General features: G+C 46.8%; 1 protein-coding gene across 1 annotated transcript in view; it reads right to left on the bottom strand.

Annotated features, from left to right (window-relative positions):
• Window positions 1-14,867, bottom strand: part of PAPPA2 (pappalysin 2) — a gene marked incomplete at both ends in the record, with an annotated part of 87,707 nt that overhangs the window by 55,949 nt on the left and 16,891 nt on the right. Inside the window, one exon of the mRNA XM_082053369.1 lies at window positions 4,053-4,198. Coding sequence (XP_081909495.1) covers window positions 4,053-4,198 — 146 coding nt within the window. The remainder of the gene's footprint in view (window positions 1-4,052; window positions 4,199-14,867) is intronic.

Here is a 14,867-nt window from a genome sequence, read left to right as displayed (position 1 = left end):
TGGGGTGTTTGTTTTAGGTTTTTCTGTTGCTGTTATTGTTTTGGTTTTTGTGGTTTGTTTTGTTTTTGGTTTTTTTTAACAGCTAATTAAATGTCAGGATTAGAAACAGCATGAGAACTCTGCCTTCCTCCCCATCCTTCCATTCCCTGTCCCTACAGCTCCCTGATGAGCTGGGAGAGTTCCCAGCTTTGGACTGGGAAGTTGTATTTCCCCTCTGCAGGGTCCTGGCTGTGAAGGCAAGATGTGGAAATGTTCATAACATCCTGACAGGACCAGCCTCCCCTCTGTCTCCTCTGCAGATCAGGCTTTACTTCTCCCCTCTGCCTCCTCCTGCCCTGAGAGATGGACTAAGCTGGGCTTTAAGTGACCGCTCCCTTTCATGCCTGAGAACCAGCCCAAGGAGGCCCCCAGGGTCAACATTTATACAATGACACTAAAAACTTCAATATCATATCCCTGTGACACCAAGAGGGTCCAGCACTCCAAGGCAGGGGAACAAGAGTCTTCTTTGAACTTGCCCACCCAGCTGAGGCCAAGCAGCTGGAAAGCTTCAGGTCTGGCCCCACAACATCATCTCCCTCCAGACCAGACCTAGCAGCTGAGGCTGCAGAGCTCACCATGTCTCCAAAGACAAGCCCAAACTCTGCACGAAGAACAAGAGGTGCCCAATCCATTAGCACTGGTGTGAACCCCACCTTCACTCATATGTCTTGGAACCTCCCAGACCCAGAACCTTGCCCTGCTTCCAGTCATGACCAACTGCAATGATAAAGACCTCTGGATCAAGCCAGCCCCCAAGGAGCCAACCTGTTCCTGGGTCAGGGCTGTAGCAGAGGACACATGCTCGAGCAAACACAGGATCTTTAAACAGCAAACCACAAAGCTGAACCTGTATCATCGGGCCAGTCTTCCCCAAACACTGAGTCACAGCAATTAATGGAACAAACGCATGACGGTTAGTCAGACAGGAAGATGGCCGTTGCTTAAGGTACCTTTGATGGAACATCTGGCCCTCCTTCAGGATCCACTGATCTCAGCCAGATATATGAGCTGGCCTCAGCTTATATAACTACAGAAAGTATTTATAACATCAAATATTCACAATTCCCTTGCCTTTCGACCATGTTTATGCAAATACAGTTCACATGCAGATACACATGAAGTTTAAAGCATCTGCGTTATTACATTTTTAGGGTTTTTGAGGCAAAGCACTGTGGAAAGTTAAGTTTTTTTACAGAACAGGACTTCTTTGACTCCTTCTGTTTTGTAGTTTAAAAGATTTACTTCTAAGTTCTCAGAAAATTCATTCCAGACTCCAAGCAAGAACTCTGAATTTGAGAGGAGCTCACTGTGATGATGGTGGAAAGACTGAGACAGTATGGTTAGAGGGAGTGGTGCAAACAGACCTGAGATCTTCCACCTCTGTTGCTAGCTAGCTGCAAGATGTCCCTGTCTAGGAGCTACACAGAAGTTGAAATATTGCCTATAGAACTGCCATAGCCCAGTTCACCCTCTGCAAGTCAGTAATTATCTCTTATGTTTCAACAAGTGTAGTTGCTGTTGGTTGGTATTAGTACTGGCCTAACATGGTAAACTATCTCTAAACCTTCAGAGAGGCTGCCTGAAACTCACATTTTCTCAGGAAAATAATCTGGAGGAGAGCAATAAATCTCTGAGTCACCAGTACAGGATCAATCACTTAATTTCTGGTAGCCCAAAACAAGTATAGGTGAAGAGAAGGGAACAAAAAACCAATTTACTGTAGAATTTCAGGAGTTGAGGAGGACCCTATTGAAAGACATACTCAAGAATCATGAAAAAATGGTTTCTAAGGAGTTCAGAGTCCAGACAGCAGGTTAAAACAACATTGAAAGAAGAATTGATGGAGAACAATTTGGAAACAGCATGTTCAGTGAGCTTTGGGATGAGAGGAAGAGTTGAAATAGAGGAAGGGGATGCAGTTGGAGACAAAAAGTCTCATAGTTACTCTCTTGAAACATCTAAGCAAGTCCAGTTCAGAGAAACAAACAGGGCAAAATCTGACCAAGAGTATCTGGAGCGAAGAGGCAGGTTGTCGTCTTGGAGAAGTTGAGTCAAGCTCAAAGAATCTATTTAATTCAGTAGGAGAACCAAAGCAGGAAAGGGTCTGACTTGCATAGGGAAAAATAAGCATGGCATTTCTGCTCCATGGGAGCAGACAGTGACATGGGGGGAGCAGGGCCTATGTGCTGACCTTAAAATATTAAGGTCAGGATAGAGAGGAGATTAGCAAAATTTAGTCCAAGGGAAGGACTCAATCTTCTTGGAGACAGGTCATTACATAAGAAAGGGGTCTGTCTCCATCCCTGGTCACTGGTAGATTTTTAAAGCTTGGGAATTTTTTCTCAAACTATTATTCAGTCCTCCCAAGGTTTTCCTTGACCTTTCCTCACTGCTTTACCTTCACATCTACTCAGACTCTCCAGTAGCCTCTTGTGACGGGTTTTTGACAAAGGCCATGTATTCATGACCTGGTGAGTCCTAAGTTTCTTCTATGCTGGACAATAATGTATGTTGTGTGCAGCAGAAAACACTTGATGACGTGGTGGAGCCTACTGTTTACAGAGAACAGAGTCTACCACCCAGCCTCACAAACTCATTAAATCCAAAACCAAGGACAGTCTTGAACCAAAGTCTTCAGTCTGTGCCAGAGCCTCAAGGAAGTTGAGATCCAGCTTCATACTTCACAGCTCTGGCACCAGAGCCAAGACAACACCCCTTTCCCCTTGAACCTCTGCGGGCAAACCCTGATCCAACATTTCCAGATGGTGTCACCTCTTCTGTCCCTGGCTGGACACAAACTCTGACACTGGAGCTAAATGCAAGCTTTTGATGAAACCAGTCACCCCAAATACCCTTCCGTACAACTTCTTGTGAGCCATCGGGAGGGGTTTGAGAGGAACACATGGGGCTGAAGCACTTGCTGTAGTAAGATGACTGTCAAAAAGAGCCTTGGAAGTGATTTCTGGAAGCTGAAGGAATAAATTTCATGGAGATTTGCCTTCCTCAACAAGCAACTGTAGCAATAGACTATTGAAAAAACAGTCCTGAAACTCATTGAGGGAGGGAAGCTGGCAAAAAAGAACTTTAAAACAGGTCTTTAACAGCAGTGTAAAACTTTTAAGGGCTGAACATCACGCACTTGTAAAAGCTGAAGGTCTAGGTCTGCTGTGCAGGTGTCAGGAGTAATTATTTCCAGTTACTTATTGAGAAACACTTTAGATGTTTTGACTGCAAAGCATAAAGGGCTTTGCCAGAAAAATTCCAAAATTGAAGAGGTGGAGGGAGAGGCAGGAAAAAGAGACACAGCAGAAGTAGGAGAAAATACACAGTACATTTACATTCTAGTGAAACAGTTGCCGTTTTGACTATTTTGTAGCCTGCCAGGACTGATGACCCGAAGGATCTGCCTTGAGTTCACTGAAGCCAAGGAGAACCTTGCCTCCAGCAGGTAGTAATCCAAGTTATAAAAAAAATCATTTAATTTGATAGTCACCCTCACATTTGCAGTTGGATTCAGAAGTAGTCTGTGATTACTGCTCTGGAGTGCTCAAATCTTGAGTCTTGGCTCTGAAATCACTGACAGTCTTGGCTTATTGATTTGTCATTAAGTGCTGCAAAGCAAAGTTCACCATTTCCAGAATCCTGGAAGATAGACCTGAAAGGTCCCGGACAAGCCAAGCGCAAGTCAAAACCCCTCTCCAGAACCTGTACTGATGATGAACCTGCAGCGCTCCCCAAGCTCTCCATCCCACTGTCTCACTGCCTTCACCACTAAAAGTTTCTCATAACAACCTGGAAGTCCTGACCACCTTATCCACATGGACATGGGGTACAGGCAGCACCTTTCCTTACAGCAGCAGCTTTTGGAACACCCAAAGGCTGTTGCCATTACCTTCTCATTGAACATCCTCAACGTTGAACCAAACCATGGCAGCCTCTTTCTGTAAAGTCATCGAAGAGGGAGGAAAACCAACAACCCTGAGACCCCACGAGTGGGGTAGCTTACTTACCCAGGTGACTAAGGGCCTCTTTATCCCATGGCCAAGTGGCAGCACCAGCCAACTCTTCCCTCACCGAACTGGCAAAGTAAACATTGAGGAAGTGGGTGCTGTTCAGCTGCAGGGCCTCCTTCAGCTCCTTTACACTCATGTATGCCCTGCAAGGACAAGGGAGAGGAGATAATCAGCATAAACTTCAACATAGCAAGGAGGAAAAACAGGAACCACTTGTAGATATCCTCAAAAGAGTGCAGCAGACTGGAGACTCCACCCTCAACTCCATGAAACCAGCAGCATTTGGTAAAGTGTGGCAAAACTCTGCAAGTTTCAGCAGGGTGTTCCATGACACTACCAATTCTGCTCTGTAAGGTGCAAGTCCTGCTAGTGAGGGGTTTGGATGGGAGGCAGTCATGCAAATCTGAATAAGTTCTGCTAATTACGGTAGTTTTGTTGACATGTTCTACTCTTAGACAAGGTTTTCCAACAACAGGGATGGAAGAGACGACAGCGAATAGGATAATAGGAGACATAATGGGAAAAGAAAGGAAATGCAGAGGTCAGTCCTGCTGGGGAAAAGAGACATCCATTTCTAAGCAGCGCAAGAAAGTAACGAGCTAGAAGAGATGTGTGGGCAATAGGTATTGCAGCAGAGCAGTAACACTCATGGGTATGTCTGGGTATCCATGAGATGATCCTCACAATGTGACATGTCTCTCAGCACTTGGAGAAACAAACCCAGCAGTCAGGAAATTTAGGTTTCTCTCTCCCCACTGCACAGGTCTCTGTTGCATTGACCAGTACACCAAAAGTCCCAGCGTTGATCTTCAGGGAGCTCAGGTCCTCAATTGTATAAAAGGAGCAGGACCTAATTTAACAATAACAATAACAATTCCAATAATAATAATAATAGCAATGGGATTGTAGGGCCTTGGGTTGTGCTGCAAATGCCAGATACTCTTTTAAATAATGTACTACCATTTCCACCATCAGTGCCATTAACCTGATGGGCTGAGACAGCACTAGGACAGGTAGCCCCTAGAGGATGTAGTCTCTAAGTCTCTAAAAGGTGTTGCTAAGTCTTCAAAATCTGAGGACCCTGACCTGTGAAGCTATGAAGAGATTCTAAGCAGGGAAAAAAAACTCATGGAAAGGCTTCAAAACATCACTGTGGAATGATGATGGAAACGCACCATTGTGGAAATATGTCATAAGAGTGACTAAACCTGCAGCATAAGGCCAACAGCAACATTAAGGTAGTGGAAAGCATTTCACTTAATTCCCAAACTTCCAGGAGCAATTGGCATCTTTGAGCTGCAGGGAGAGATTATGAAGGGAATGCGACTGTTTCTTTACACTGGACTAGCCATGAAGGCACACCAGCTATATTTGGACAAACAGCTTCTGTAGAAGTGGTGTCCATTGGTGTATTCCTCACTGCATTGAATTATGGAAGGAAGGACCAAAAGCTGAGTACAGGCTAAGGGGAAAAAGGCAAGTTCTCATCCAAGATGTGAAGTGAGAAGGGAAAACCAATGAGAGATGTGCAAATACACTGTTTGAAATGGCAAGATCCCTAGTCAAGTTATTATATTGTACCAACAGGCTTGTTTAGAAAGAGAGAGGTTGCTACAGCAAATGGAAGAGGAGAAGGAAAAAGTGAAGAAAAGAAGAACAGGATTCCAGAAGTAGACTAGAGCAGGATGGCATGTGGAGCAGAGCTCCACAAAACCCAAGGGCCACTTCCCTGGCTGTGAAACTAGCAGAGACTTTCAGAAGCCATTGCATCCAGCAGTGTCAAATATTCACAGAATCATAGAATAGTTTGGGTTGGAAGGGACCTTCAAAGCTCATCCAGTGCCACCCCTGCCATGATCAGGGACATCTTCACCAGCTCAGGTTGCTCAGAGCCCCATCCAGCCTGGCCTGGGATGTCTCCAGGGATTGGGCATCCACCACCACTTTGGGCAACCTGGGCCAGGGTCTCACCACTCTCAGTGTCAAAAATTTCTTCCTCATATAGTCAGGATCTGCTGACTACCTCTCCCCTGCCAGTCAGCCCCAACAGGCCATTCTGGGCTGGAGACATCTCACCCACCTTCCCAGCAACAAAACAGCTCTGAAATCTCAGTCACTTTAGAAAATCTTGGCCGGACTACATGGCAGCATTTAATGGTGAAATGAGATGACCAGCTTGTCTTCACCAGGCCCTGAGATCTCCCACCACAAAGAAGCATTCCCAGAACACTTTCCCCAGCCACATCAACTTGCGGAGAGAAAACTCTCCCAACCGGAAACGGCAAATTAGGAGAACATGATCTCTCCTCTGTGATGTCTCGCCTGAGCATCCCAGACACGCGCCACGCCGACGCCATCCCTTCAACCCAACCAAGACGGGAGCAAGTCGGGAGGAATAGATAGGGAGAAGAATAAACAAACCTGAAGGACATATTTGTGGCATGACTCGGAAGGAAGAAAAGCAAAAATTTCATAGAAATAGAGCATAAAGGAGAGGGAGGGGGGACAGAAAGTCTCCTTCATGCACCCGAGCTGCTCGGGGGACACAGACTTAAAAATAATGTTGATTCCTGACCTATGATATCTTGGAAAAATAGCCCCAAACCCTTCCAGACTGTCCAAATTCCGAGAGCTGACGTCAGCCCTATTCAGAGGGATATTCCCGCCACCCCTCTTCTGGAGACATGATGTTTTTCTGGCTGTCGCCTGCCATTCCCTTGACACTAGCTACATTTTTTGTCAACCCTTAATTATAAATAACAGTAATTTCCTTCACTGAGATATCTGAATGGTTCAGGGTTGTGTTAAGGGTAGGGGAAGCACCGAGAGATGCTCAGATGGGTTGGATGGAAAAGGAGAGGAAAGGACCCCAATTTCATCCACTACAGCATGGAAAGCCCAAATATCCTGTTGGCCTTCCCCAAGACATGAGCAAGACCAAAACAACTTTAGAATGGGCAATCCTCAAACATGGATTCCCCTCAATCCACATTTGCCACTGGCATCCTTAGGTTAGACAAGGAGCACATAACTGGCGTCTTCGCCCATCGCTTCCAGCCAAGGTCATGCTCTCCATCTTCTTCAGCGCTTCTGTGATTTTCCCCAGAGGGAAGGCAGAGCAGCCTTAGGTCTCCACAAACAGTCTAAATGACAGCCTTCTCCTCTGCTCCCCAAATAGCTTCCCAACTCCTACAAGACCAGACTATCCCAAACTAGATGGTATTTACAGCAGGGCCAGCACTGCAAGCTAGCACAGAAACACAAGGAAGGCCAGAAGGACACATGAAGGCACAGCTATCAGCTAAGAAGGGGAAAAAAAAAACAACCAAACAAAACACAACAAAAAGAACACCCCCCAAAAAAAAGGACCCCAAAACCAACCAACCAACAAACCCAAAGAAACAAACAAACAAAAAAAAATTAAAAAACACAAAACCCACAAAAAAAGCACAACCACATAAAGAAAATAGGGCAAAAGACAGAGGAAAGGCAGAGAATGGCCAACAGGTTTGCCAGATTCAAAGCAAGAGTGTTTTTTTTTCCAAAACTCGACAAGCATGTAGCTTCATGGTGGTACCACCTTGACCTGTGGAGTACTCCCATCTCTGCGAGAGTAGAGCTTACAAGAGCATATGCAACAGTAGATAGAGGCTAGGGACGGAAGGGCATTATTAGACATGAGCACATGCATGAACATCATCTGAAATAACAGTATTTGAGGGAATGAGTCCAGATACAAGGGCATCCCTCATGACAAGTGCTCACCAGTGATAGCATTGACTTAATGTTGTGTTGAATGACACTAGCTGACAACTTGACTCTAAGGCAGGCTTAGGCACCACACTGTGTACTGCTTCACTTGTGGAACTTGTGGTTGGCAGAAAGCAAGATGGGGAGGAAGCCTGGACCTTGTATTGCTCTACAGCAGCAAGGTGGAACCTCCCTGATGCTTCTCTAATCCTGGTGTTGGGTCAGGAGCACATGGCTCTGTATGGGACACAATGATGTACTGTCATTGTGTGACGTTTCTTGCTATCAAGAAAAGGAAAGGAAGATGAAGTCCAGCAGCTTCAGTGACTGTGTCACCATAGAAGAGTGGAATCTGAAACTCATAAGTCCAGATGTAGAGGACCCCACAAGGTCATCTAGTCTGACTCTCCTGCTCAAACAGGTCTAATTAAATTAGGTTACTCAAGGCCACGTCCAACTAAGACCTGACCAGCTTTGAAGACAGAGGTTTCACAGTTTTTCTTGGTAACCTATTCCAGTATTTAATCACCCTCGTGGTAAAAAAAAAAAAAAAAAAAAAATCCTAATTTCAATATCCAGATGTCTCATGTTCCAACCCACAGCCATTGCTTCCTGTCCTATCATCAAGCATCAATTCTCAGAGTCCTGCTTCCTTTTCTCTGTGTCACCCCATCACATCATATGGGAAAGCCATCAAATGAATACAGCTTTGCATGGAAACCTGTTACTGCACTAGACCTTACCACACTGAAGTCCCAAAGCTTCCTTTCTGATTGGTTGAAAAATCATGCTCCACACATGATCACAGCCCTCCTTTGAGAGTCCTCACTTCCTTTTCTCATGCTTTTCCTTGGACAATTTTGTCCTGGCCCATGGGGCATACAGCATCTTCCTACTTGTTGCTGTAAGTCAAACTTCGGGCTGGCTTGGTGAAAGAAGATGACCTGACACACTCTCAAGAGACAAAGCTGTCGTTGCTTTTCCAGGTAGCAATTTCTGGCAGCAGTGACAGAATCCCTGCTGGCTCACAGGTAGGGGAGAAGAGAGGATCTGCTAATCTATGGGGCAGTAAAATGGACAGTCAAGCTGTAACACAAGCCTGATGTGGTTTAAGGTAGGAGAAGAGCAGCAAGAGTGGCACTTTTTAGTGACAGCCATATCATAACAGGAAGACAGAGCCACAAAGTTGGCCATTACATCTGAAAGGCAAAAGGTGGCACTTCCAAATGAAAAGCAAGGCCAGCACGTCCCCTGTGCAGTACCATAAATCAAACTGAATTATCTGGGTACTGAAAAGGATGTAGTGTGTAATGCCACAGGAATTCCACTGCAATTCTAAAATAGGAGTCTTTTCCCTGTAGACGTTTCAGAGGGGATGTGGGAGTGGGGTTGGGTGGAAGCTGTCCAAGTGCCCTCCATGGACAACTGGAAAATACTTGAGACCCAGCCAGCTCCAGCTAACCAGCTAACAGCCTAATGAAGTCACAGGGGATTCCTGGCTCTGCTTTCATGTCCTTCACCCACCACAAGGAAATTCTTCTTCCTTCTCCCACCAAGCCGGGAGGGTCCCTTTTCCACCAAACCTATGCTCGACAAGCAAGGAATCCCTCAGAGTTCCCAGGAACAAGCACCACCCTGCAATAACATTTTGGATTTGTGGACAACACATTCCCCCAAGGCTGCAAAGGATTTACACAACACACAGCAACCTTGCTTCTGAGGCAGGAGCCCAAGAGCCACAAATCAATCCATGAAGACAGGTGCTGAACCAAGTGGTGTGACTGTTTTCAGAGAGCAGACTCTCTAAACTCTCCATATCATCAGTAAAGAGAGGTGCTCCTCCAGATGGTGAGCCAAAGTGAACACCTTCTGATTCACCCCACCAAAGGACTCTTCTCCATGGTGACTCCATAGGGGGGGTCTAAAGAGATAATCATCCAGGACTGGACTCTCTGCTTGCACACATGAATTCCCCTTGCTGCAATTTGTGAATCCTCATCCTTGTTCTCAGCACATGAATTCCCAGGTGATGCTCAGCCTTGCTGTCTTGCCCTGCCACAGGCAGACAAAGCACAACCCCACAATGTCAACAGGACATGGTACCATCTTGGCACAGCATGCAAGCCAAGATGGGTTGGCTTTGTCTGTCTCCAGACTAGACTGACAGTGATTCTCACAACCACAGCTGCCTCATGCTCTGGGTGTACCTGGCCTGAAGTTTCTGGCATTAGTGCAGCTGGGGGGGTGTTTTATTTTTAGGAAAAAGCTTGAGTCCTTCTGTACTTGTTAAGACTACTTGCATCCCCATGACCACGGTCTAGGAGCTCTGACTCCAGCCCAGCACTATGCTGGTATGCCACAGACATCGCTGCCAGCATCATGACAACTTGACAAGGCAGCAACATCCAAATGACTCTCATCTGGACAGGCTTTGGTAATGGAGCCAGACACAAAACACATGCCAGAGGTGAAGGGAAGGGACAGCCAGACATTCCCCTGGGATCATGGGAGGCACAACACTGCCAGAATAATACCCTCTGTAGTTCTGAGGAGTCTCTCATCAGCTGCACTGGATGTTGGACTCCAGCCAAAAAGCATTTGTGTACTCAAGGGATGAGGGCATCACACATATCTCAGACACGCCTGGAAAATCCCACCTCTGAGGCACTGACAGCATGAGCAGAACAGCCTAGGAAGACACCATCACTGGCAGCACTGCTCAAGATACAGCTTAAAATTTGCAGCAGTGGCCGAATTTTGAGGTGTCAAAGAGGGCAACAGGGCAAAACGCTCCTACAGGAGGGCCTTCAGGATCAGGGATTTCCCTTACACATGAGCAATTCCTGCTGGATTTGGAGGTGACCCTCAGACTCCATGTGGGAGGTGGGTTTGGCTTTGGGCCTGAAGCAGTAGCAGATACTGCAGGGTCAGAGTGTTATGCTGGCAAAGCTGCAGGATGGGATCAAAAAGACAAATTGCGGTTCGAGACTGTGACCCTTCCCTATAAATTTACTGGGGAAATGGACCGAGAAGGCTGCAGATCTCTGGCACACAGCAGGCAAGATCCTGGTTACATCAGATGGCGCTACGCAATTTCTTGAGGTCAGATTTGGGCAATAAAGACAATAACATTAGCGTTAAATCAGCAAGCCCTGCAGTGCATCTTGCCCTGAGATAGGCTGAAGAATAAGTACTACTAACAATGGCACAGCCCAGCTATTCCTGGAAGCGTTTGCTAAAAAGTTATTCACTAAATCGTCACTGAACCAGCCAAAGGCAATGCTATTTTAGACCTGGTTTTGGTAAGCAGTGTAGAAATTATGGAAGAGCTGCTGAGAGAAAGAAAACTTGGCCTGAACTAATAAAGAGTTGATTCAAATTAACTTAAATGGAGGGATGAGCACAGATTTTGAACTAAGAAATGAAAATGAGAACTGAGCAGCAGATGCTGCTGCATCTGAGGTGCTGGGGAAAACGGGGCAAAATGGGAATTCCTGAAGGCAAGCTGACCCCAGTGAAACTGGAGGCGGGGGGTGGGAATTAAAAAAAACCCTTTTAGAAATAAGAAGAGCGACAGGGGGAAGAAGCTGGTCTGCTGAGCAGGGAAGGTGGAGCTGAAGCTCAGCACAATTGAGATGCATCCCTGGACAAAATTAACGCATGGTCTTCACCTTTATTCTGGAATGTGAGGCAGAACTAGAGTTTCCTTCCAGCAGGGTACAACAAGATTAAAAGCATCATAGTGGCTCAGAGCTCAAGATAGAGGGGAAAAAGGATGAAGTGCAATTTAAGCAGGGTGGAAGATGAAATGTTGGGGAGGTGGCAGTGAGTCCCAATTCTGAAAGGGATGGGATGCAGTGATACAGAACAAGGGGCAAGAAGCAGGAATAGAGCGCAGAAATGGAAATATTCATAGATAAATACAAATAATTGGATGTACTAAGACATTTGCATCAGGAACCTGGGGAAATACAATCCCGAATCCAAGGGACCAACCACAGGACATATGACTGGAGAACAGCTGAAATTATACAAGCTGATGTCTACAGGGGTGAAATAATGAGACAGGCTGCTCTGGTTGTCCTCTCTCTTAAATCCACCTGCAAATTCCAGCTGACTTTTGGGTATAAAAGTTTCCACGTTATTCTTTTCATCTTCATACCCCACCTTTCGAAAAAATTGTGGAAATGCATAAACCCAAGGACTGATGTAGCTGTGATCACCCAAAGGCCAGTGAAGGACATGCAATGTCGTCTCTGGGGAAACTCTGAATACACTGCCCAGGATGCCAAATTTTTAACCAGCTGCCTGCACTGAGAGATCCCAGACCTTGCTGCTGTGAGCGCAGGCAAAGGCATGCTGCACTTGGTGGCCTTTCCCTCAGGAAGCCATCAGGCATCAAGGACTCATCTTTGCCTCTAGCACCACTCCAGGACACCTGACTTAAGGAAACCCACATTAATTCCTCCCCACCAGCTTGCTCAGATACTGTTTGCTTTTCTGCTGTGCTCTGGTTTTGTCCCTGGATCTTGTCATAGCCCATTGCAGGGCGATGGACCGGTTTTGGGGCTGGTTGCATGTGGCACACTGGTACTTATGTTTTGGCAGTTGAACTGAGGATGGTTTCCCCACTAACTTGCATTGAATATGTGATAATTAACCTTGCAGCACGGTGGGCACCCTCAGGACGCTGATGAGTGCACGGACCCCAGCAGGTCTGACCACCCCTTCACATACAGCCTCCTTGTGTGGCTTCTAGCAGGAGGTTTTGCCAAATCTAAGGCTTCTCTTTGAGGATGCTAAAGCATCTGCCTCATCAGCCCCCATGTATTTTGACCAGCACTGCAGGAGTGGGGACCTTTCTCTCATGCTCCTCTGAAGGGACAGGGATGTTCAGTGGCTCTTCCTTCAGCACAGATTAGTCACATGTGCATCAGATGCTTGGATCATTGAAAAAACAAGACAAAACACAACTGTTTTCATGATGCTTGCACCCTCAGGACAAGGCTGGTTTACCACCTCCATTCAGCTGCTGGCTGCCACCCACATGCTGGGCACCACAGCCTGTCCAGGGCCTCTTGGGATGGCTCTGCTGGGAAATCCACCACATCTCCATGTGCCTGTGTAGGTTTCCTGGCTATAACTGAGGTACCACCATCCCTAGGACATCTTAGGAGGAGGTGAGGTTTTTCAGAACCACTCCTTTGGACCCAGGCAACAGCATTTTGTCCAATTTGCACTTCAGTTTCCCCAAAAATCCAACGGTTATGACTACTTGATAGACCTATAATCTCTCCTGAGCTCCCAAAGCAGTTAGTCCTGCACTGCAGAAAGCACCAGCACCAACCATCAACAATTCCAGAAAGTCCTGGTGCCTGACACAGAAACCATTACATTATGAACCTAGGAGAAAGTCCCATGTTTGCGCTAGGGGTAGAAGTCTACGCTTTGCCCCAAGGAGAGGAGCCCACATGTGCCTGTTTGCCTGCCTCGAATTCATTTCTTTTAAGAAGGAGGAGACCAATTCACCACATTGTCTCCTCTGTTCCCAGCCCAACTACCATCTAACATCACCCCATTGCTGGATGGGAAGGGGCATCTTTCTTCAGTGGCCTCATGGAGGAGGCATCTGCACATGGTCCTATAGCACAGACATCATCCTCCAGCAAGAAAGGGCTTGGAGAGATGACAGGACAGTGGGACGAGGAGCTCTGGGTCAGGATCAGGCCCTCACAGAGGAGAAATCCTGGGCTGCAGTGAAGCTGATTGAAGGAGACATGAAAGGAGACAAACAAGGGGGCATGGCCTCTGGCTCGGCAGGGACTACCTGACCTCTCCTCCATGGGGGCACGGCAGCTTTTGGCTGATGTCGGCAGCCAGCCCCATGTCCTGAGAGTTGTTGCTGCCTGGCAGAGATGGTAAACGACAAAGTCCTAATTGGAAAGGACAGCTGGATTGCAAAGCTCCCTCCTGCACTTCTCTGCCCAAACAAGACAGGGGAGCTGGGGCTGGGACCCCTTCCTCCTGCACTGCTCTTCCCCCATCCTCAGTGCCTCCCCTTCAAACTGCCCTCAGAGGGGACAACAGCCACACCAGTGGGCCCCAGCCTCCTGAGTTGACCTGCCAGAGCCATAACCCTCCATCACCAGTGCTCCTGTGCATGGGAAGAGCCACCAGCAACGTTACGGTGGGGACATCTACTCTTCCCAGCCCTTCCCCCCCACATCGTCAAGCCAGCCTTCCATCTCTTGAGCTACTTTTCACCCAGGGATCCCCTGCAATCCTGCCACATCGACACTCCCACAGCCTGCTTTAGAGTCCACCACAACACCAGCCCTAAGGGTTCCCTTCCCAGGGCAGGGACAAGGATCTGGAGGAAGGAGGTCCTTATCTTTGTGAGGCGATCTTCCCAAAGACTTTCCTCACACAACCTCAGAGGTGCGACACCCCTGTATAATTCAACACAGAAAACCCCGTGCCACCAAGAATAGACCCACAAATTCAACATTTCTTACAGCACTTCAGGCCTAAAGTATCATTTGGTTCTGCCAAAAAAACAAAGCCTGTACACACTCAGAAGTTAATACAAACAAAGCCAAATGCTTCCCAAAAAGCTCCCACAGGAGGCTGGCTTTGAGCTTGTGTTAGCACTACCGATTCAGTCCATGAACCTTCCTTTTCATCCCCGCAGGGAGGACAAATCCATGCAAGTCCCATAAACTTCCTGGCTTGTGTGACAATTCTTGTGTTGCTTAAGCATAATGGGCCATCAACTTTCCCCTGGGACAAATTTGTCCCAGCAATTTGCGCTTTAGTGCTCTACATCTTGGGGGAGCTGATAGCATTTGGGGTTTCTTTTAATGGGAGTCGGTAGCCATGATCAATTGTAGATGCCCTATTTCCACGGAAATGGGTATTTAATAGATTTTTGAAAATGGTGGCTATTGACCCAATGGGCCTTAATGGCTTAAAAACCATCTGATTGTAGTACGCGAGAGTAAATGCATATGATTTTCAAATGCATACTGGAATAGGTAGTAAAAGCCTTTTTAAATTGCAGGA

Source organism: Streptopelia decaocto (genome assembly GCF_964273445.1).
Source record: "Streptopelia decaocto genome assembly, chromosome: 5".
Lineage (NCBI taxonomy): Eukaryota > Metazoa > Chordata > Aves > Columbiformes > Columbidae > Streptopelia > Streptopelia decaocto.
The sequence above is the reverse complement of the archived record's forward strand: the minus strand, read 5'-3'. Positions and strand labels throughout refer to the sequence as shown.